The following is a 25,251-nucleotide window of genomic DNA, read 5'->3' as shown; positions in this document are numbered from 1 at the left end:
GTTGATGGGCTTTTTTGTTACTTTGCAGGGCCATATATATAATTCTACATCTCGCATCAGAAACAGAAAAGAAAAAAAGTCTTGGTTAGGGTATGCTCAGGTAGGAGAATATCCACAATAAACCACACTTTTCTTTCTTATAGAGCATGTGGCTTGTACTTGTTTGATCAATAAATAATGTGACTTCTGTTTAAACAGATATGGTATATTTTTACTAATATGGCTAATAACAATAATACAGTGTAGTATAGAGAACATTGGCTTAGAATTCATGAGAGGTTTACTTTTAGTTCTGACCGTGATCTTTACTAGCTGTGTGACTTTGGACAACTCAGTTAGCTTATTTGATCCCCTGTTATTTAGCCAAATTTTGTGAATCTCTAGATAAGAATGGAGACCACCATTACCATTAGTAAATATGAATTGGGAATGTATCCATGACATGAGTCCAAATTAGAATTTCTTGCCACCAGACCCTCCACTTTAAGCCTAGATCAGTACCTTCCAGGGAACAGTGCGTGGTCTGCCCAGGGCATAGTTACCTGTATGGAGGATCATGCAAAGTATCCCCAAAGAGAAAAGTGGTAGGCCCATGTTGCTTTCTTAATGCTGTGATCTCATCACCTGACTAATGTGGCCAAATGGGTGTCAGCAATCAGACACACTACTACACTCTTCACCTCCCATGAAGAGAAGCGAATGAAGGATGGAAAAGGGCCAGAAGTGTTTATTTCCATACTCTCCCTTCCTGAGAGGTAAAATACAAGCTCCCTTGTGGAAGGATGTCGAATAAATATGTCCCCGCATACCTGTCTTGCTCAGCTCAGAGCTTGTTGTCATCATCAGATTATAAGATATATTTGAAAGGATTTTGAAAATTAAAGAAATTGTTGTTATATGAAAAATAATTGTGCTAGATCAACTACTGGGGAGATTTTGAAATTAAATTTTAAATGTCAAATTAATTTCTCAGCGATTGTCTTTTAAAACTTAACATGGTTCAAAACATCAAATTGTTATTTGTCACTATAGTATGTTATAAAGAATAAGGACGTGGAAGTATGTTCAGTGACATATCATTCCATCTCAAACCACTACTCTATTCATTTCTTAATATTAACCTAAATATTTCAGCTATATTTCCTTAAAATATTTCTTAAAGTAACAGTAGTCATTTCTATTATTTACTTGGCAAATGATAAAATAATTTTGAGCAAGATGTCTGTACTGGCCTGTGTGGTGTATCTCATATATGTATCTGAGAATGTAATAGGTTAAATTGATACTCAGTGGTATATGATTCCTCCTCTTATTAAAGCACACCTCAGATACTTGTATTTTTAATATTTAATCTGTTGTAGACATGAAATTTGACATATTATCATACCTCAGAAAACTATACAGACCTGTATGACTATTGTTTCTGCTAACTAGCTAATGAAAAGATATTTGTACACATAACACAGCAATATATTTTGTTGTTTACAGGGTTATTTATTGTATAGAGATGTGAATAACCACAGCATGACAGCCATAAGAATAAGCCCTGAAACACTGGAACAGGATGGTACTGTGATATTACCAGGTATGTTATTCAACTAGTCATTTGTTTTCTTTACAGGTAAATTTTAAGAGATGTGCATATTGGGCCTTTGGACCTATAAACAATGATTAGCAAGGGATAGTACTTGCTTATAAATAGGTTGAGAAAAATCTTGACATACAAAAATGTTATAGTGTGTATAAAGTTAATGCATGTGAGGAAAACAGACATCAGAAATGTAGCATAAATCGTTTTAGTGTTTGTTTTCAAATCACTGCCCATCTGCAGCCTGGTCCTTCACCCTCACCACCAAGACTAATTCAGCTGCTGAATAAGGGGGTGAGGTTACTTTGTTGCTCCTAATAAAACCATGACTCTGGCTCTTATAAAACTTGGTATGGAGAACTCTCTGTTAATTTTTATTTTTACTTTAATAGCAGTACACTTTGGGTTTTCCTCTTCATATGAAAGGGTTTTCAGAGACAGATTTTAGAATGGATCAGGAATTTTTTTAATTCCATCATTTATACTTTTTAATAATACTCTGGTAAGGCACATTGGACACATTTCATTTTGCTTTAGTTTTGAAGTTGCACATACGCATTTATCTCTTAAATCACTGTACGTTCTAAATTCTGGGGCAGTGGATCTTAAATTTTGTAGAACACTGGGCAAATGCATGATATCCATTTTAAAATCTTTGAATTTGCATATACCTTTAATGCATAGTGAGGAAGTTTGTTTATGTTAAAATCTTAAATGTTTAATGTGTCTATCAGTAATTTCGTGAAGAGCAGCAATACTACTTTTAGGCACTTGACCATCTGAAAATGATTGAGAACTACTTCCGAAGAATACATTGGGAAGGATAATTGCTCCCAAGCTGCTTGTTAATTTTTTAAAGATTCCTTCAACTTCATCAAACATTTATTCAGATGTTGCTATGCATATATATATATATATATATATCCAAATTAGTGTACATGACACCATGTTAAGGTAAATGCCACATTTCATGTGTGTTTCAACAAATAAAGTACTTTGGAAAACATAACTTGTTAGAGCTTTTGTAAATCACTGTTTACAGATATATCTACAGGTTTTTTTAAATCACTGCAAGTCCTGGGCCATGCCTCTGGTGATGATGATGATGATGATGATAATGATTTTAAAATGATTACATGTACCCCCTTATATATACATATATTAAAAATAATATTTATTGTATAAGTATATATAAGGAAAAAATAAAAACTAATTGTAACCCCACTTCTCATGTATAAACACTATCAGCATATTGGTAAATATCCTATCTTTTTCCTATGTTTAGATGGACATTGTTGTGGAAAAAAAAAAAGAAGAGATCATATGCTGCCTAATGCTTTTTTTGGACCTATCCCTTTCACTTAATATTCTGCATATAGTTCCAATATCATTTTAATGTTACAAAATACATTCAAATGGAAGTTCCTCCTAGTTTTTCACCATGTTATACTGTAACGAGCATCCCTGTTGCTCTTTGTGTGTGTCATTTTAGGATAATGTCTTGGAAGAAAAATTTTAAACACTCACCCCCACCATGCACACACCAACAGGTAGATACTAATATAAAAGATTTGCTTCTGAGAAACCCTGATCAATTAACAGAGATTGTGACTGAGAAGATTATTTGAAAATGGCTTATGTATAGCTGTTTTATTTATGATGAAAATATGATAAGAATTGACTTGTTGTTTTTGTTCAGTTTAAATCCCTCTACATCATTTAACATATGAAATACAACTTTTAACAGTACAAGTGTGGCTTTCTTTGTTTCATGAGTACGTGCCATATTCAAGGTGAAGAATGAACCAAACTTTGGGAGGACAGTCCCGTGTTGTATGTCTTCCCAACTGGCAGATGTTGCTTGATATTTTCCTGAAGATGCTGTCTTATAACATTACATTCTGGATAAAGAAAGGATAAAGAGAAAATCTTTTCGAAATCATGCAGCAGGAAGACTTGCGCTCAAGCCCGAAGATACCCGGAAGATACCCATCATCATTTTTCCATTTCTTTGACCTGGTCTGCAATTTCTTCAATAGCACTCTTTTTTTTTCTTTTTTTCGTTTTCCCCCTAACTAGGGGCAACTCTATAGTTTTCACATCAAGAAGCACAAGTAAATTGTCAGGTTTATAGATGGTAATGAATACCATATTTAAAATTGACATAAATCTGGTAATTCCTTGAGCTTCATGTTTCAACTTGTCTTATAGTTTAGCTTGTAAATAAGTTATTTTCAACCTAGCATTGATGAACTTAGAACATACTTTTTTCTGTTAATAATCATGTTAGCCTTTATATGTTGACATATCTTTTATATTGTATCCTATGTCATTTACTCTCCATGTCTGGTGACAGATTGCCTCAGATCATGAGAATTTTTGCTACTCTTCTTGTGCCACTTCACTCCTCACCCCTGCATTTATCTGAAATTATAATGAGTTTTTCTTCTTTGCTTTTTAGTTTAAAATCTTACTGCTTAGAGCTTGGGAAGCATCTTTCTTGCGCCTCTTTGTATTCTGTACAGTGGACTAGGAACTCTTTCTTTCGATTTCTCCTCTCTTTGATTACCAAGTCTCTTGGGCTACCAGTGGGCCTTGTCTCCCAGTTTCTATTTCCAGTTTGTGATCACTGAATTCTCTATTTGGTAAGGGTCTGCCTGTGTTTTGCATATTTATAATAAGGAAGTATGCTAGTATGAAGCTCCTGGGCAAAGATATGGAGTAATCCAGCTTATTTGGGTGGGCTCCATTACTGCATTCCAAAACCAGAATTTTACGTTTTGTTGATTCAGGTGCAAATAGAAATGAAATATTATTTTGGTATTGTAATTAATGGAGAGATTCATCCTAGTTCTCTGCAGTTATTTTGAGAAGTGTGTGTGCTTTTATACTTGCTTGCTGAACATTTGTTTTTCCAAAAGGATACAGTTTATATTTAGATGTTGATTTTGCTTGTAGTTTCATGTTGTTCAGTAGCAATCACTAACACATGTTCCAGTGGTCCTTCTGTAATACTGGTATCCCTTGTTACAATGGCATTTGTGCATTATTTTGATCAAAGTAGATAGTGCACTGTTCCACAGAGATACATATGGTATTGATAAAACACAATATTCCAGCCAAAATATATGAGTGCTTTCAGACAAAAGAAATACATAAACCTAAGTGTGTTTGTTGTACAAAGCAGATGAACATTTAAAATGTATAGCATGCTGTGGGCACCTGGCTGGCTCAGTCAGTACAACATGTGACTCCTGATCTTGGGGTCATGACGTGAGTTCAAGCTCCAGTTGGGCATTGAGCTTACTTTAAACACACACACACACACACACACACACACACACACACACACACACACACACAAATGTATACATAGCATGCTAAATGCTGAAAATGCTGGGAATAACCATTAAACTTCTAAGTGGAAATGGTATAACCAGTTCTGTTTGATAAAGCAAGGGATATCTGTAGCTGGATGCCATAGACCTCAAATGCAGAAGCTTTAGGTCTATCTGTATTTTTCTGTGACACTAATGACTGTGATGTATGTCTGAAGGTAGAGTGTTGCCTACATTGCATGTATTGAAATGATTATAACCAACATTATAGTTTGTTCATCATGGTGCATGTTTATTATCAGACTACATCTAATACTAATTCATTTTGAAATTAGGTGGGCTTTCAGGTCCTTGATTATGGAAGATTTATAAATGTAAGCACAAGATGTAATAATAGTTGAATTACTTAGTTTCTGCTAATTTGTAATTCTTTATTAAAAAAGCACAGTATCCCTTTAAGTTTAAGTTTATCCTTATTGCCTGGAGAACTCTCATTCTGACTTCAACAGAGGAGTAAAGTCATTTTGTGAGCTATTTATTTATATTGTAATATAATTACTTTTTCCTCTTCTTGTACAGATTGCCATACTGAAGGTCAAAATATTTTATTCACTGATGGAGAATATATTAATCAGATCGCTGCTTCAAGAGATGTAAGTACTCTGAATCATGAATAGCTGGTGTAAATGGAATCCCTTTCTCATAAATTATTTGATATTAATTAGTATAAAGCCTTGGAAGACCAGTTTATGCAACATAATACTCTGAGTGTTTTCTTTCTTTTAGGATGGCTTTGTTGTCAGAATTTTTGCCACAAGCACTGAACCTGTGCTACAACAAGAATTACAACTTAAACTGGCCAGAAAATGTTTACATGCCTGTGGAATCTCACTATTTGATCTGGAAAAGGACTTGCATATTATAAGTAAGATAGTCAAATAAGCCTTTCTCCCATATTTAAGTTTTCAGATTCTTTATTCTTTTGAAAACTAGTACAGTGTTTTAAGCATTGTGTGTTATATTTTGGCAGTTACTTTGCTGTTACTATAAAGCAACTTATGAATTAGTATGCATAAGTAACTAGGAAATATGGTCTTTAAACAGAGTGTGTTATATGAACACCATTTGAAGAAAGTGACTAATGATTTTCTGTTTTCATTTTAAATAGAGCAAATGAAAATAAACTTACATTTGATAAGAATTATAGGCAGCACTTAGGGACATCCTTAATTTATATGTTCTATCTTTATTCAATTATTTAAAATTTTGAAAACTTGCGCTGTAAATATTACTACATTAATATACATAGTTCCCTCATTGAAGCCTTTGATTGTTAATTTGAACAGATTTTTAGGACAGCCATAGAATGATCCCGTAGATTGTGACAATGGTAATTGGCCTAAAACACTGATTAATAATCTTTCATTTGGATGCAGAAATAGGGACAGCCACAGAATATTTCTGTCTTAGTATACATCCTCCTGCAGTGTCCTAGTAGTAATTAGGATCCTGTTTCCCAGGAGGCTCTCAATTTTGGTTTGCCGTGCTGTTCCAGGTTTAATAGTGCCATTTCTAACGTGCAGGATTCTTTGCAAGACCCACCTTTTTTGACTATTATCTCATTAAGTTTAATAAACTTGACATGAGTGATATGCTTTGCCTATTTTATTTAATTATGTAGTGTTTTTATAATTTTTCCATAGAAAGTACTGAATTGAAATTGTAGTTTTTAAATTTAAAAAGCTCATAAACTAGTAGTTTATATTAGACAAAATCATATAATATACCATATGTAATTATTTACTCATAGTTTTAGAATTTGAAAATATGCATAAGGGTCTTTGTTATGTATGCACACATATGTACCCAAATTCATGGAGTAGCCACATGAAATGTTCTTCTGTAGAAAAGAGCATGGAACAAAGAATCTAATATACCTTAATTCAGATACCTGCACGACATTGTTCAAGCCCAAATGACTCTGTGTCTGGACTAACCTCATCGAGTAAACCAGGCAGTATAGTTGTGAAAATTGAATGGGATAAGGTTCATGCACTATGTAATGCCTACTACCTAATAATAATGCTCAATAAAAATTTCTTAATTCATTAATTCAAGAAATATTGCTGACATTGGTTTTAAACATTTTTTTATGTTTAAAAGATTAATTTGGCACTAGTTTGGAACAAGTTAAAAATTTATGGTAATTTTATCTTTCTACATACTGTTAATTTTTTTTTAAGTCAGGAATATGGCATATTTTGTCATCCTTGTTTTTTCTTTTTTTTAATTGAAGTGTAGTTGACACACAATGTTACATTAGTTTCATAGTGATTCAACAAGTTTATCGTCATCCTTGTTTTTGAGTGGTACTGAGTTGACGTTTCAATAACTCAAAATAGTGCAAAATTATGATTTACATTGTTCATATTAAAATATAGTAATATTTATGAGTCTTGTATTATCAGGCACAGGATTTGATGAGGAGTCAGCAATTCTTGGTGCAGGGCGAGAGTTTGCACTAATGAAAACAGCAAATGGAAAGGTAAATTACTCTTTAGTATTAAAAATGAAATCCTGTGTTTTATGAGATAACCAATTGGTATAATCAGTTGATTAGTTTATTTACATAGATCACATGTTTAAACATAATTGAAATTTTGATTTTAAATTATTTTATGTTTTTTTAATATGGTGAAATTTTATTCATGTTGAAATAGTATAAAAGAAAATTGTGAGATACAAGAGTATAAAACTTTATAAAATATTACATTTTTACAGATATTTTAATTATGGAGCTTTTAATTCTTTGAGTGGGAATGAATTCATATTTTGAGTTTATTTTGATGAACACATTTATTGAAAATTTCTATAAATGTTCAGAAATATAAAGACTACAATTTGGGGAAAGTAGGAGCAAGTATAAGTGACAGATTGTAGAGCTCAGTCTGTAGAGATAGAAGCTTCTTTCTTATCTCATGGGTGTGAGAATAAAGTGAGGTAATTACAAGAATTTTGAAAATTACAATGACTAGGGGAACCTGGGTGACTTACTTGGTTAAGCATCTGACTTTGGCCCAGGTCATGATCTCATGGCTCATGAGTTCGAGCCTTGGATCCTGCTTCAGATTCTGTGTCTCCCTCTCTCTCTGCCCCTCCCCCGCTCATGCTCTGTCTGTCTGTCTCTCTCAAAAATAAACATAAAATTAAAAAAAAAGAAAATTAAAATTACTAGGCAATTATGGTATATTAATATGTAGGGTTTTTTACATTAGGAAAACAAGTTGAGAATTTTATCCATTTCCTCCTCTTGTGAGGTTAGAGTATATTTGTGAAGTATATTTTTATTCATATCTATCAGGAGACTTATAATGGAAGATTATAGATACCTTGAATAGATACGAAAAAGCTATTATGAACTGGATCTTTAGAAAAATATGTATATTTCTCTCCTACTGATGGATCTCACTGAAGTATAAAAACAGTTTGGTTTCTTGTTATTTTTGTTTTTTAGTAAGATATGAAAGTCTTTTTTCTCTCATGTGAAACCTGGTACGCTACCCCAAAAGGCACCATAATTCTCTGTCTCTCTCTTACTCCCTCTTTTTTTTTTTTTTTTTTTTGATATATAAGATATATTATACTGGCAAGTACCAGAGTCTTGGAATCAAGCAAGGTGGTCCTTCAGCAGGAAAATGGGTTGAACTACCAATTACAAAATCTCCAAAGATTGTACACTTTTCAGTTGGACATGATGGTTCTCATGCCCTTTTAGTTGCAGAAGATGGAAGCATATTCTTTACAGGATCTGCTAGTAAAGGAGAAGATGGAGAGTCAAGTAAGTTGACTAAGAAACTGGACATTCAGTAAAAATACTGTGGAATTTATTAACATAAGGTATATCAATTTCGGTAGCCTTACCAGATTAACCTTACCAGATTAATAGATGATTTTACATTGTGGCATAATTGGTTAATAGTGTACTGTTCATTAAAGAACTGGGATTGCTGATTTCATTGTAGAGTTGATTTTCATAAATTTTTATATATACTTTTTGTATGTATATATTGCCATTCATCTGTTTTGCTCATTGGTGTTATTTTTAAAAACGTATTTATTACAATATATTATCTTAGGTCACCCAAAATTTTATAAGGAATATATATTTCAGAATGAAGTAAACCTTTTGTTGCCTTGTGTAGTAGCTTTAGTTATGGGTCACTATTCTTGATGTTATTTCTCTGTGATTAAATCATTCCTAAACAATGAAAACAATTTTATCTTTTATCTTTCCTATATTTCTGTTCAGTCTTTCTCAAAGTGCCATTTTTCTCTTTTTGTAACTTCCCATATACTTTACATGTTTTAGCACAGTGGAGTAGCATGTTATGAGGATTAGGTTTGAATTCAACATCTAATGTAAAAATCATGTGTAAATAAAAGTTACTTGGGAAAAAAAACACATAACGTGTATTGCCATCTCAGAAACTTGAGCACAGCCAAGTTTCCTTCTAGCATTTGGAAGACCTTGTTCTTTCTTTGAGCATGAGATAGTGTAGTTGCTGTATACATGTATATGGGTCATGTTATATGAAAAAGTATAATGGTATTTTAAGTCCCAGAGTTGTGCCCAGCATAGCAATATGTTTTTATTCTGAAAGGCATCAAGAACTGGGATTGACCAAAGGAACAGAAGATTGATATTCCTTGTCTTTTGCTCATTTCAGGGATTTCGTTTTTGGTATCAGAGGCTACTTGGATCATCATCCACATTTAAATTTATTTAGTCTTTCTCCATATATGTATTTCCCATCCACTAACTGGATGCTTAAACATGTGTTCAACGAATGAGGAACTGATTTCACTTTCTAGGATCTAGCATAAGAAAGCATGTGAGGTAGAGTTTGAGAGAAAAGGGAATTTATATACATATATAGTTATATATGATGGTGAAATGGTGTTTATATATATATATATACACACACACACACACACACACATATATATATATATATATATATATATATATGGAATAGTGTTAATAATGTGTAAATAGCTAATACAGAGATTGAGGTCCCCAGAAGTTTGTTAGAAATTGGTGTTTCTCATTGGAAATTTTAACATATAACAAAGAAAAGGATCTGACAGTGATAGCCTAAGTATTAATTAACTATGTGAGGCTTGCAGGTTGACTTATTTTAATTGACATGTTGGGAATCCCAGGCCTTTGTGAAAATAAATAAAGTGTGTCATAAATGCATATATTTTTATTTATACATAGATGTCTTAAATTAATTTTGTTTTGTGTTATTTTTTAAGCTAAGAGCAGACGGCAATCAAAACCCTACAAACCTAAAAAGATAATTAAGATGGAAGGAAAGATTGTGGTGTACACAGCCTGCAATAATGGAAGTAGTTCTGTTATTTCTAAAGATGGAGAGCTATACATGTTTGGGAAAGATGCCATTTACTCTGACAGTTCAAGTAAGTTCAACTTAAATACATTTCACTTTTATACAAAGAAAGTCCAATACTAGACATTATATTGGAAAGATATGTCTAGGAAATTAACAGTTCTAGCATATTTTCTTTACTTTTTCCACATTTCTTTCAGTGACGGACCATACCTGCCTGTCCACCAAGCTGCGACACACTGTCAGTTCTCAATAAATATATACTGGATAAATGCACAAATTTTAATCGGTGTTAGCCAGCAGGATTTTAGCAAGCAATAGCTAGGCTAAATACTATTTTTAAACTATACAAGAGCCCACTCCCAAATTTTGATTCACTCTGTCAGTTGAGGCCAACTGAGGATCTAAGTATTACCACATTAAGGCAACTCACATATTGCTTGAGTAGAGTTCAACTTAATAATTAATTGCTAGAAATATTCAACACGTCATTTCCCCAGCATGAGACCATCACTTAAACTTCCAATCAGAAATTTTATTCTATTTTCCTTTTTACGAAGAAGTTCACAGGCTTTACATATTCACCTCATATAAAATCCTGCCAAGTGGGCTGTCACAATCATACTCATTTCTTAAGGGCTAGAAAGAAAATCTAGCAACCAAATATGACAAATTTTTGCAATTAGAGTTTATAAATATAAAACTCTCTATTTGGCTAGTCCCACCCCACATATCCATTCATTACAGTAACTTTTGGTTTTTCAGTTACTCAGTCACATGGCAAGTAATTGTTAAGACTCTACATGTACAAGACAACTGTGCTGGGAACTGGGGATATAATAGTAAATATAGGAGAGAGAGAATCCTTCCATAACTATCTAAATAGGGAGATAAGTAACTCATCAATGATAAATCAGTTACATTACCAACATCATTTCCCCAGGGTACTACCAAGAACATGTCATGTGAGCATCTAAATGAGTGTAGGGAAAGCTTTCCAAAGTAGTAGCTAAGGTAGAGCTGCACTGGCCAAGCTCCATGATTAGCCCTGCCTAAAACTACTGGCACTGTTCCCAGCAATAAGACAGGAAGGATTCACAAAATGTTGTATTTGTTTTGAGGGTCTGAGAGACAGTTGGGTATTATGCAACTTAAATATTAGATAAGTGTGGTTTAATGGTTATGGATACGGACCTAGATCCTGGCACTGCCACTTTTTAGTTGGCTAATAGCTAACTTAAATTTTTTAACTTTTCAGAGATTACTTTCACTTTTTTCATCTTCAAAAGGGAGCTAATGACAGTACCTGTTTCATATGGTTATTATAAGATTATAGGAGATAATGCTTATGAAATGCTAAGCACAGAGCCTAGCACATGCAAGGGCCAAAACATGTCAGCTAGTACTATTAGTAATAATAAGTAATATTGCTAAATATACATATCTTTTTCAAGTATACTAAATACTAAAAATGGAAATTTTTGAGCTAAAAAGACCTAAGTAATATAGGGTGGAAGAGAAAGTCACCTTAGGAAAGTAATATCTGAGAAAATAATAACATAATATTATAATAATAATAACAGCTTTCCCAAAGTGTGATATAAGAATTATGGTTTTTGTAATTTAAGTAAAACAAATACTTCAGTTTTTAACTCTTTAGTATATAGTGGAAATACTCAACAATCGGATTTTTACCGTTGATTACTTGATAAGGTTAAAAATGCTTTAGTCAATTTAAAATTGATGCAAAAAATACTAAGCTTATATGGGTTGCATTTGGATATGGCACATACAATGAAAGTTATATGTGAATAAGTGAGGTTTAGGAGCTGGCTAAACTAGCTAGCTATTGGATTGTGGAAGAAAGCACTGTAGGTTAAAAAGGATTGAAAAATGCTGCTTTGGATCATCTCACAGGTTTCTACAGAAACTGTTATTTCAGTATTCCCCAGCAAGTATTTTATTTTGTTTTGCTGAGGCAAGTCAAAGCAGGTTAAGTACATGATTTATAAGCTCCTTTGTTCTTGGACCAGGAAAGTTTCAGAACTAGTGACCCTTCTGAGGGTTGTTGAGAAGTGTTGACATTTAGAGGAAACATTCAGGAGAGGCATTTGTCTGAAGTCTGGATGATAATGTGTTAAGATTTTGAAACTTCCTTACAAACCTACAAAATTAATTTGCTGATACCTGGCCAGTCTTTTGGCCATGTATTTCTCATTTTTGTGGGTTATTTTATCCCAGAAATAAAAAATTCTGTATTGAGGTGGTCCTTTTACAATACTGATGATTTACTAGACTCAGAAAGGTTTTATTGTTGTTTCTTACCAAATTTGTATCTTTCCTACAGGTTTGGTAACAGATTTGAAGGGTCATTTTGTAATTCAGGTAGCTATGGGCAAAGCCCATACTTGTGTTTTAATGAAGAATGGAGAAGTTTGGACATTTGGTGTAAATAATAAAGGACAGTGTGGACGAGACACTGGTGCCATGAACCAGGGGGGGAAAGGTAGGTGTTGGACATGTGGATATTAACTTTGTGGCCTCTTTTCATTAGGTTTTCAGAACAGTGTGGTAAAGAATCTTACTCTTCGAAACAAGTGGCTCTTTAATTTCATACTTATAAATTAGGAAAACCACTGAATTTCTTATTTATTTGGTATTATATCACTGAAACAATCGAGTATACTTTAGACTTTTAATTTTTGAGCAAATGAACTTGAATGTTTTTCTTTCTTTTTAAGTTTGTTTGTTTGTCTATTTATATATGTGTATGTATGTAATACAAGTAATCTCTGCACCCAGCATGGGGCTTGTGCTCATGACCCTGAGATCAAGAGTCATATGCTCTTCCAACTGAGCCAGCCAGGCTCCCCTATTTTTCTTAATTTTATATAAAATGTAATAGCACCTCTTTGATTTAGCATTTTGGGTGACTATTCTAGAAAAGCGCATTTTTCAAACTCTTCATTATTAGTTTCTTTTATACCACACATTTTTAGTTTAGTTTTTTTTTTTTTTTTTTAAGTTTACTTATTTTGAGAGAGAGAGCGTGGAAAGGGCAGAGAGAGGGAGAGGGAGAATCCCAAGCAGGCTCCATCAGCAGAGCCTGATGCAGGGCTCGAACCCAAGCAGGGCTATATCATTACCTGAGCCAAAATCAAGAGTTGGACTCTCAACCCACTGAGCCACCCAGGCATCCCTACACATTTTCAGTTTTAGCCATATTTGGCAGCAGTCTATCTGGCAAATATCATCTTCCTATTTAAGAGCACATGCTACCTGCAATTTAATCAGTTCCTGACAACTGAAAATGATCTTAAGAATATTTGACCCTTTACCAAGAGCTGAATTGTAGATGCACCTTATTCACCATATGTTTTTCCCTAACACAAAGGGTATTGACAGGAAGAAGAGTTTATCCTTTGTCATGCTTGTGGTTTTTTGGTGTTGGTAATGGTTTATGTCTACTTCATTCTTGCTCTCAATGTTTACTTCCAGCTGCTATCAGTGCTATCCTGTACCCTTCATTCCAATTGCTGGTTTTCTGTTTTTAATTTGGTGTGGGCTGAAGAATAGGAAATAAATACATATTATCAGAACCAAGTGTTGAACTGTGTTCAAAGTACAAAAGAGTTTGAGGATTAATATTTGAGGGTTAATATTTGTATGAATTAACATAAACAGGTTTGGGACCTTCTTGATAGCAGACTCATCTGAATATCAAGAGGCCACTATTTTTTTTTACCATATTCATATATGCGTGTTCTTAAAATGCTTTTGTTTTTAAAAAGAGTAAGTCTGTTAGAGCACATTGATTTTTAAAAGGAAGGAAGAACAAAAGAAAGGAATGAAATGGATTACTCCAAAATGGAAATATTTTTCTTCTTGCTAAAATACTGAACCATAGTTTTGGATAATACCTACTAGGCAGAAAGGAGAGAAACAGTTTAGTTTTCTATATGTAATATAAATATATTTTCAGATTATGTTTCATAAAAGTTTTGAACTAAAAAAAATTATTTCCCTGTTATTCTGAAACTTTTATGAAAATTTGGCATATATTTACACCTGTGTTTTAGAGTATTACTGTAAAATTTATAATAACCAAAATAAAATTGTTAAAGGCTTTTTTTTACTTTGTAAAAAATCATACCTACTCTGCTAGTAAGTAATGAATTAGAAAGCAGACTAGTAGTGTAATACATAAAATGAATACAGATTATATAGTCATAGGGAACATAAAGGGTTTTTATGTATCTTTTTTTAAAAGAAAGGAAAAGTATAGAAAATAAGATTACAATATGAAAAAATTGTGTATCTAGCACCATGCCTTATTTTTCAGTAAGAAAGTTATAGATGTGTCCTGTATTCTCCTTCCAAGATTTATTATTATACTCCCTCTTTCTCCAGACCAACCACAATCATAACTTTGATCCTGTCATATTTCTGTATTTTTACTTGTTCTTATATATTTTACATGTAAAATGTGTTACATACTCATGTTTTATATGTAAGATACTTTTATAAGTGCCAATCTATATTTTTCTGCAGATTAGGAGGTTTATTTATTTAGTCTCACCATTGTGTTTGAACTCTGTCCATGTTGGTATATATAAATCTAAATGATTCATGTTAAGTGCTGTGTAATAAACCATACCACTAACATGCCACAGTTTATCCATTCTCCTGCTGATAGATGAGTTTATTTCTAATTTTTCATTCTTATCAATAATTTCAAAACCTCTTTTATTCATGTCTCCTGGCAAACATCTGAGATTTCTCAAGTGTAATTTCTGGTGTTGTAGATTTCAGCTTTGCTAGATTTTTCTTAAAAGAGGTTGTATCAATTTATACTCTGATTTTCCACATCACTCCTAGAGGTAGTATAAACATTCTGATTTTTGTCAGTTTGATGACTATGACATTGTATTTCATTATTTTTTTTATTTGTTATATTGAAGTAAAACATACATGCATCAAAATACACATAAGTGAGGATCTTGATGAATTATCACAAACTGAACACATTCATGTAATCGGCACCTTAATCAAGAAATAGTATATTACCAGCACCCAAGGAATCCCCCTTTATGTTCCTCTCCAGTCACCATCTACCTCTCTAGATAACAGCTTAATTTAGTTTTGCATACTTTTGTATTTTATATAAATAGAATTATGTCACATGACATAGTTTCTAGTGTCTAGTTTCTTTCCACTCAACTTTGTTTATGAGATTCATTTATATTGTTACAAGCATTTATAGATTTATAGATTTATAGATTTAAAGATTTATAGATTGTTCATTTTCATTGTTGTAATCAGTTGTGTGAATGTATACCACAGTTTTGGAATCTTTTTTCATATTAATGGACATTTGGGTGGTTTCTAGTTTTGGTTTTTATGAATAAGGTTTCTATGAACATTCTAGTGAATGTTGGTGAAATTTGTATGCTTTTAGGCATATAACTATGAGTGGAGTGGCTGGGTCCCTTGTTTTTTTTTGTTTTTTTTTTTTAATTTGCTTTTCCTGATTGTTAGTAGTGTTAGATCATCTCTTCAAACTCCTCATTTTACTTGCCTTCTTATTGATTTGTGGGAATTTTTTATATATTATATTGCATGTGTTGCACATATCTTTGACTAACTGGCTTAACCTTTGCATTTATTTTAGGTTTCTTTTGTTGTATATAATTTCTAAATTTTGGTGCTAAGTTTTTCATTGCTTTTCTATATAAATTTTTTCTTTATATAGTCATGTTGGGGGCCTTTACTTTTAATATGAATTAGAATCAGTTTTTCTACTTGGTATTATGATTGGGATGCTTTGAATTTAGAGATTAATTTGGGGATAATAGTTATACCATTGTTGGGATGATTAAATGAGTACGTAAACCCAAATGCAAGTAGACCCAAATGCAAGTAAGTGCTTAGTATATTTTAGCTATCATGATTATTAAAAACAGGCACTCAAGCCTTCAGAGTTGCTTTATTCTAACTCTATAAGTAGTTGTCCAGTACTTGGCTATTTAATTTCCTAGCCTGTATATAGATTAGAAGTGGCAGAGATTAAAAGAGGCTCTATATTGTACGAGTTTACTTCTTGATTAGACAGACCTATACTGAGTCTGTTACAAGTGATAAGAGAGTAAGGTTGACTAAGAATAAGAGATAAAATGAGTAAGGCATAACCTCGTCTTTGACGATCTAAGTCTAATAGGAAAAACAAACATAAAAATACTTTATTCCCATAAATTTACTCTTTTATTACAATCTCTTGTAACACTATTTGTTTCTTCATAATTCTATCACAGTTGTATATTTACAGTTTTCTTGTATGGTATTTTGATAAAAAGTCTTTCTCGCTAGATTATAATAGCTCATTATCAGAGTCCTCACTGCCTAGAGCAGAGGTCTGCAAACCATAACCTGATGCTGTGTCTGCTCAGTGGCTTATTTCTGTGTGACTCTTCAAGCTAAGAATGGATTTTACATTTATAAGGAGTTATTTAAAAAAAAAAAAAACGTGACAGAGACTTGTGTAGCCTACAAAGCCTAAATTTTTTGCAGCGTGGCCCTTTACAAAAAAGTTTGCTGACTCTCATAAAGGAACACTTGGGTCATCGGGAGTAGATGTCCGATCTTTAAAAAATTGAACAAGGGTCCCCTGAGTGGCTCATTCGGTTTAGGGTCCGACTTCCGCTCAGGTCATGATCTCATGGTTTGTGAGTTTGAGCCCTGTGTTGGGCTCTGTGCTGACAGCTTAGAGCCTGGAGCCTGCTTCGGATTTTGTCTGCCTCTCTCTCTGCTCTTTCCCCTGCTTGCACTCTATCTCTCTCAAAAATAAATAAACATTAAAAACAATTTTTTTTACAGTTGAGTGAATTATAACACAATTCTGTAAGTTGTAATTGAGGCATAAACAGGCTTTGAGGAAATAGTGACTAACTCCCTGCAAAAAGTAGTAAATCCTTTCATGGCAGATGACTTCCGGGCTAAGTTTTATTGAATGCTGAAGAGGAGTTTCTCTGGTAGATGAGGTAGAGCGAGGCATCTGGTAAATGAGGTAGAGAGATACAGATGGAGCAGGAATGAGCAAAGGCCCTGAGCATGTGAAAGGACATAGTATGTTTAGAAAGCAGAGGGAATTTGGGTTCAGACAGAATGTAGTTTGCATGGAAGAAATGAGGTTACAGAAAATTCAAGGGCCATGTTGTGACTAACTGTATCTTGCTGAAGAGTTTTGTTCTTTTAAAGACCATGGAAAAACATTGGAGGTTTGTAAATTGTGAAATCATAGGGTCAAGTATATGTTTTAAGAAGCTGATTACCAGTTGTGAAAGGATATTCTAGAGCGGAGGGACACATGGCTTAGAGCATAGTTGGGAGACTTTCTGTGGTCTGTTGAAGGACAGTGTTGGCACTGAAGATGGAAAGGAGGGACTAAAATCAGCAAAAGTTAAAAGTGTGATTGGCATAAAGTAACGGCTAAGAGGGGTTCCTGCCTTCCCTCTTTTTGCAAAAAGGAAATGAGGAGAGCATTTATTTGTGGTCCCTAAATTAAATTATATTTTTGTTACTTTGTTGTTTGAGCATTCTTTTGTATATTCATTTGGATTAGTATATGTGATGTGTGTTTTTTAAGACATGAGAATAATCTACATAAAGGTTACAAATTGATCTGTCGTGTAGGGTTTGGCGTTGAAAATATGGCAACAGCAATGGATGAAGACCTGGAAGAAGAACTAGATGAGAAAGATGAGAAGTCCATGATGTGCCCTCCAGGCATGCATAAATGGAAGCTGGAACAGTGCATGGTGTGCACTGTCTGCGGAGACTGTACAGGTTATGGAGCCAGTTGTGTCAGTAGTGGGCGTCCAGACAGAGTCCCCGGAGGGTAAGAAAATGATTCATACTCAAACAGTAAACTATGAGTAGAAAATGTGCAGAACACATTTCTTTTCAGAATTGTTCTGTGTTGTTTCTTGAGGGCGTATTGGCATGTACGTGTAATTCTAGTAATTGTTTTCTATTATGATAGTTTCTAATTCATTGTCATTTACGTTGCTTTTCTGTCTTTCATTCGATTTATTTAAACCATTATTTAAAACAAGTCAAAAGTTTCTTCAAGGCTTGGGTTGTGCCTTAATTTGTATTCTTTTTCTAAGACTGCTTTAATACCATATATCTTTTCATTTTTGTTGAACATGAATCTTTTCTGGATAGAAGTATCAAATATCATGTAAAATATTCAATTAGAGACATATAATTTTCATTTAAATTAAATTTATGTTCGCAATTTTGGGTGTTCTAGGAACTGTCACTTCTTAAGTTACATTACACCTATTTGTATTTATCCCCTTATACTCTTTTTGGATCTTTTTTCCCCCCAGAATCCTATATTATCATCATTTTAAAGTTAATATGTATGCGAATTTGGCAGAATCAGAATGCAATTTTTCCCTAGAATTTTGGGTCCTATTTTTGTTACCAATATAACATAATGGGGCATTCTTTGTAAGGAAATTAATTATGATAGATCTTTATATTATGATAGACCTGATCTTTGTAAGATCAGATTAGTTATGATAATTAGCAGACTTCGGGAAGTGGGGGTGGGGGATCTTGTGAAGAAAAGCCCAGAGCTGGGACAGCCACCCCTGCATCTCTGACCTCCCTCTCTGATACCTCTTTAAGTACTCAGATACTTCCTCCCACATAATGTCTGCACCTACTATGAGTGTATTTCTAGATTTGTACTTGGCCTAACATAGGAAAATAAATCACATATAACAAGCCTTTATTTTAGGCTGTTGTTATGATTATGATTTTTTAACAATAAATTTTTTTTGGCATTCTCAGCATATGTAAGAACATTTTGGCTCTCTATCAAAGAATACTGTTTCTTATACAAAACTATATGTTTGGCTCTGTTTGCTATATTTAAGTCTTTAATTGTTTATTTTTAATATAATTTGGATACAGAAAGAGTCTATGATTTTTTTAAAAATAGTATTGGAGTTGAAATGTGTCCTCCTGCATCTTTCCCAAGCTATTTCCATTAAAATCAAGTGTCCCCAATCTCTGAACATGAGCTGTCGATAAGTATCATAAATGAATTTCTGAATTCTCTGATCTTTCTTGAAATTAGTTATTATTCTTTATGTGCTTTTCCCCAGAGATTTACTATCAGTTTCCAATAATTTATAGACCTAAATGGACAGTATCTAACCAAATACAATAGTTTCTTTATTAATGAGGCAGAAATGAATAAATGAAATAAAATCACTATAGGACTATATGCCAGGACACTCTGCACCATTAAAAATGACTTCAAATTATTATAAAATTGTGACTGTATATCTTAGAATAAATTTAGAATGCCACATTATCTTTGAAACCATTCCCACAGACAATTCTGTAGGGCATACTGGTTCATCAGTTTTTACTCCAATGGTTAGTGATCCTCCAAAATGTCGGTACTGCTTGCATTTTAAACCCAGGAGTTTCACAGGGTTTCTATGAAATATGTGACTAAGAAGTTAGTTGTTCACTGACCCTGTAGCCAACTTCTGGGAGTGTTCTAGTCTTCCTTGTGTAGTAATCAAATGTCATACACTTAGTTCACAACTGATAAGAAAAAAGACAAAGAAGAAGGAAAAAAACAGGTAATTGGACACAGTAAGAGGAGAGAATGAGAGATGATGGCATATAAAGAAGGGAGGGAAAAGGAGACGTAATGTATGAAGCTGGCAAGCTGGGTTCACTTATTGATGGCTATCCACACATTCCTTAAGTTACTTGATGGAGAATAGTGTTGTTTGGTAACCAACTAACTCATCCAGACCATTTAATAGTAAACTGCTGGTGCTTTACTAATTGTGATAACTTAAAAATATTTGTTAATAGTGGTTTTGAAGATAGCAGAATCCATTTGTATTTTCTGTAGGAAGATACCAGTTATACCCATGAGGAGCTTAATAAACTCTTGGGTTTTTTTTTTTTTTTTTTAACTTTATTTATTTATTTTGAGAGAGAGAGAGAAAGAGCATGTGAGAGTAGGAGAGAGGCAGAGAGAAAGGGAGAGAGCGAGAATCCCAAGCAGGCTCCACACTGTCAGCACAAAGCCTGACCTAGGGCTCGAACTCACAAACCGTGAGATGATGACCTGAGCCGAAACCAAGAGTTAGACATTTAACTGGCTGAACTACCCTGGCACCCCTAAATCTTGTTTTTTTGTTATTCCGTCTATTTATACCTATTCAGTTCTTTAAAACTGGCACATCCTGATCTGAAGGAGTGATTTCATTGCTGACTCAAGTAACTTAATTTCAAAAACGCAGAAAAGATGGTTCTAGAAAAGAGTTTTAAGGAAAGAGTAGAAGGATTTCAGGTACTTTTTTTTCTTTTTTTAAAGGATCTGTGGTTGTGGTTCCGGAGAATCTGGCTGTGCTGTGTGTGGGTGTTGCAAGGCATGTGCAAGAGAGTTGGATGGTCAGGAGGCAAGACAAAGAGGAATTCTTGATGCTGTGAAAGAAATGATACCTTTAGATCTTCTGTTAGGTAATTTGATGGATTGTGCTATACATCTTGTCCTATATCTTGTACTATACATCAGTTTAGTAATTAAACAATTTATATTAGTATATGTTAAAAAATTAATAGTTAACTATTCAGTACTGCTTGTATGGTAACTGACAGTATGTCATTAATTAAAGGATAAGGTTCTTTTCCTCTTTTTTGCTAAGATTCTTCGAGTAAAAATAATTTGTGTTTTCATTGGTGTTTTGTTAGCTTTTACTTTCTTGAATTTCGCATAGTTCTCTCATAATTATTATTGTATCTGTCTATATGTGTTGTTTTGTTTTGTTTTGTTTTTGTTTGGTAAATCATCTAGCTGTCCCAGTGCCTGGGGTTAACATTGAAGAACACCTTCAGTTACGACAAGAAGAAAAAAGACAGCGTGTAATCAGGAGACACAGATTAGAGGAAGGAAGAGGTAAGATGGAGCTGCATCAATTTTCTTACCCTATCCTGAGACCACTGAAAAGTTTATAGTAACTCATGAAAATAGTACAAAAAATATTCAGGGTATTTAAAGTTGTGCTAATCAATAGAGCATTTATAGAGTAAGACAACCATATTAAGAATTGTGCCATCTGTCTTTAGCAATGGCAACTTTAAAAAAAATATATGAACTTTAAAAACTGATGTTTTACCCAGAGTTTGGACTCATGGTTGTTATTTAACCATGAACAACAAATTAACTTAATAATAGTATTTTAGTTTCTGTTTTCTTAGTTGTCTATGATCATTATCATTTGAGCATGTTCCCAACGTTCTTCTTTCAATCCAGCGCATCATTATGCTTATGTATGTCTTTTTTGAAAAAATCTTATTCTAGTTATGAACAAGAAGGGTAAATTGGAGAGTTTGCAGGTTTTAATTGGAAAGATAGATCTATTGTTTCTCTTTTCCTCATTGTTTATGACCAGTTCGCAGCCTGAAAATACATTTCACTGTGGTTATAATAGATAGTTTAGTATACATTCAACAAGCAGAGATAAATATAAATATCACTAGAGCTGTTGTTGCCCAGTAGAATCTTTTCTTTGTAGGATTGAGACAGATGGTTACAGAGATCTGTGATTTTTATTCCTCTGCTGGACAAAATCTTGACTGGAAATATTTACTGATATTGTGTATTTTAAATGCTTATTAGAAATGACATGATTTGATACATGAGATAAAACCAATTATCCATTTAACCGCCATTACAGATTTTTTTTCTAGGCACTTTTTTTTAATGTAAAATGGAGAAAGTCATAAAATATATATATATATAGCACACATGTATAAATTTTATTTTGATTAAACTTAAGTTATAAAACATACTTGGAACTTGAAGATTGTTCATTATATCTGATCTGATAAACAATATTGATTAGTTGACACAGGAATATTTGCTGTTTGGCCGTGTTTATATAAAATCATTACTTTCAAAGCAATTTATGTTAATGAGAATGTATATACTGGCATTATTTACAGTATATAAATATTTGGGAAATTACATATTAAATGTTTTATAGAAAATAGGGTAAAATTTAAGTTGTAGGTCTTTATGACATAGTAATTGAGTGCTAATTTCTTTTATGTTAGTTATATGGTTTGTTTAAGGATAATTATCAATGCATCTTTTTACAACCTGCTTTGTGTTTTTTGGGAAATATTAGCTTGAATCCATATGACTTGACCTACAAAAACCAGCAATTTCCTATGTATCAACCAAAGTATAGCAAATTAACACAAAAGTATTGTGATAATTTTCTCCTTCTGTAAAACTATTTTTCTCTAGCTAGTGTATCTCTGCATAATAGAAGTAAAAGAACACTGATTATGCATTAGTTCAACAAAATTTTGTGATTGCAGAATGTTCTTTTGCCATTTATTTATTTTTTAAAGTTTATTATTTATTTTGAGAGAGAGAAAGAGAGAGAGCACCAGCAGGGGAGAGGCAGAGAGAGAGAGAGTGTGAGAGAGAATCCCAAGCAGGCTCTGCACTATCATCTCGGAGCCCGACATGGGGCTCAAACTCACAATCCCTGAGATCATGACCTGAGCCGAAATCAAGAGTTAGACACTTAACCAACTGAGCCACCCAGGTGCCCCCTGCTGTTTATTTTAAGATGTGTCACAGACCTTAAAAACATAAATTCTAATCTTTTAAAGGTTTAAAAACTCCATTATTTAGATATTTACAGGAATTATATTACTATGTTTGATTTTACAAACACAGATTTATGTTATAGGCAGTTCATGTATCTTTTCTGACAATTCCATTTCATCTGCAGTCCTCAGTATATAGAAAGACTTCTTCAGATTATTGGTGCACAAAAAGTTTGTTTTTATTTTTTGGATGAGCTCTTTTCTTACACATACGATCTTCTTTTATTTCTGTTAAAATGCAATATATAGTAAATATCTTTTCTTGATGGGTTAGGATCTTCATTATGGACCTTAATTATGGCATTCATTGCCTTACATGCTACTGAAATTTGTGCATATTCATGTCCTTGCTTTGCACAGTCACCATGGTTACTATGGAATCATGCAGTGAGGACATAGTTACAATCCACATGTGTTTCATTTAACATAGTACAGTGCAGAGAGAAGCATGCTTAGAAGTTTTATTTTGTAAAAACACTTTTAAATAAGAATTTCAACTTTGTACCCCCTTTTTAAAAGTCAGACTTCAGGGGAACTTGAGTGGCTTAGTCAGTTGAGTGTCCAGCTCTTGATTTCAGCTCAGGTCATGATCTCATGGTCGTGAGATGGAGTCCTGCATGGGGCTCTGCGCTGAGTGTGGAGCCTGCTTAAGATTCTCTCCCTCTCTCTCTCTCCCCTCCCCTGCACCCGTGGTCTCTCTCTCTCTCAAAAAGTAAAAATAAAAAGTCAAACTTCAGTTTCATATTCAATTATTTTAGAAAATTCATATACCATATTAAATAATTTAAAACCAGTATGTTGATATGATACTTTTATATTATCTTTATATTCTTTCCCAGCATATCATTATCAGAAATTTTATAGGAAAGACATATTTTTATAAGAAAACAAAATATACACAGAAATATACCCACACTTGCATAGGAAAAAAGCTAGAAAGGTAAATACCAAAATGTTAGTAGTGTTTTAGTTCCTGAAAAGTAAGTTTACAGGTGATTTTGTATTTTGTTCTTTACAGTGTTTTTTAGATAATCTAAGAGTTATGTTTTAAAACTTAGGCCATTGTTTCTTAAAAAAATAATAAAGACTAGTTCTAAGTCATTTAAACGTTACCTTTACTTTTTAAAAAATATTTTTATTTTAATTGGATAGAGCAATCCCTTTCAGGTACTGTGCTGTTTTCATTATGTTAGGGCAGTGGTTCTCAAAGTGGTCTCAAAGAGACCAGCATCACTGGGCACTTATTACAATTGCCTGTTCTCAAACCCACGTCAGACCTACTGAATCAGAAATTCAGGGAGCAGAGCCCAGCAAACTGTTTGAACAAGCTTACCAGGTAATTCTGTGTGTGTTAAAGTGTGAGAACTGCTCCAGGGACCTTCTACATCAGAATACCTGGGCCTGGGTCACAATTTCTGCATTCTGCTTAAGGAGCTACAGAGAATAGTTTGTCTTGTTTTGTCTTCACAAGGAGGAGGAATGCCAAATAAATTTTTAGTGTTCCAACTGCCACACATACCTGTGGGTTTTTTTTCCTTAGCCTTTGCTTAGTACGTTTTAGATACTAACAGTTTAGTGATGTTAGTAATTATACTCATTAGTAATTGTCTTTTACTTGTGTTGAAATTTCAGAACTTCAGGATTAGATTATAATGAATTATTTTACTTGATTCATCTGTCCCATCCTATTTATCAAGTTTGTGTTATTTCAAAGTTGATCAGAATTTTAGAACCTAGTTCTTACATTAAAACTTGGCTCAGGGGCGCCTGGTTGGCTCAGTCGGTTAAGCATCCGACTTCAGCTCAGGTCATGATCTCACGGGTTCGTGAGTTCAGGCCCTATGTCGGGCTCTGTGCTGACAGCTCAGAGCCTGGAGCCTGCTTCGGATTCTGTGTCTCCCTCTCTCTTTGCCCCTCCCCCGCTCAGGCTCTGTCTCTGTCTCAGAAATAAATAAACACTAAAAAAAAAAAAAAACTAAAACAAAAACAAAAAAACTTGGCTCAGACTCAGGCCTATTGATGTAATTTAGCTGCTGTTTATAACGTCGTCTTCTATAATGGAATATGCTATTGAAACCTGAAAGAGCAGCGTTATTACTGCATTTTTATTATTTTAGAACTTTGTCTTTATATTTTTTATATTATTCTTTTAGATGATATTTTTCTTAAATGTATTATTCTTAGGTAC

General features: G+C 33.4%; 1 protein-coding gene across 15 annotated transcripts in view; it reads left to right on the top strand.

Moving 5' to 3' along the window:
- Positions 1-25,251, top strand: part of MYCBP2 (MYC binding protein 2) — a 283,602-nt gene that overhangs the window by 62,295 nt on the left and 196,056 nt on the right. For all 15 annotated transcript variants that reach the window (XM_045054591.1, XM_045054579.1, XM_045054571.1 and 12 more), the window contains exons 7-17: positions 29-100; positions 1,489-1,585; positions 5,506-5,579; positions 5,713-5,851; positions 7,395-7,471; positions 8,560-8,764; positions 10,246-10,410; positions 12,688-12,846; positions 18,030-18,234; positions 20,755-20,900; positions 21,235-21,336. In XM_045054591.1, the coding sequence (XP_044910526.1) occupies positions 29-100; positions 1,489-1,585; positions 5,506-5,579; positions 5,713-5,851; positions 7,395-7,471; positions 8,560-8,764; positions 10,246-10,410; positions 12,688-12,846; positions 18,030-18,234; positions 20,755-20,900; positions 21,235-21,336 (1,441 nt within the window). The remainder of the gene's footprint in view (positions 1-28; positions 101-1,488; positions 1,586-5,505; positions 5,580-5,712; positions 5,852-7,394; positions 7,472-8,559; positions 8,765-10,245; positions 10,411-12,687; positions 12,847-18,029; positions 18,235-20,754; positions 20,901-21,234; positions 21,337-25,251) is intronic.

This window comes from Felis catus, chromosome A1 (genome assembly GCF_018350175.1).
Source record: "Felis catus isolate Fca126 chromosome A1, F.catus_Fca126_mat1.0, whole genome shotgun sequence".
NCBI lineage: Eukaryota > Metazoa > Chordata > Mammalia > Carnivora > Felidae > Felis > Felis catus.
This window is presented reverse-complemented; position numbering and strand designations above follow the sequence as displayed.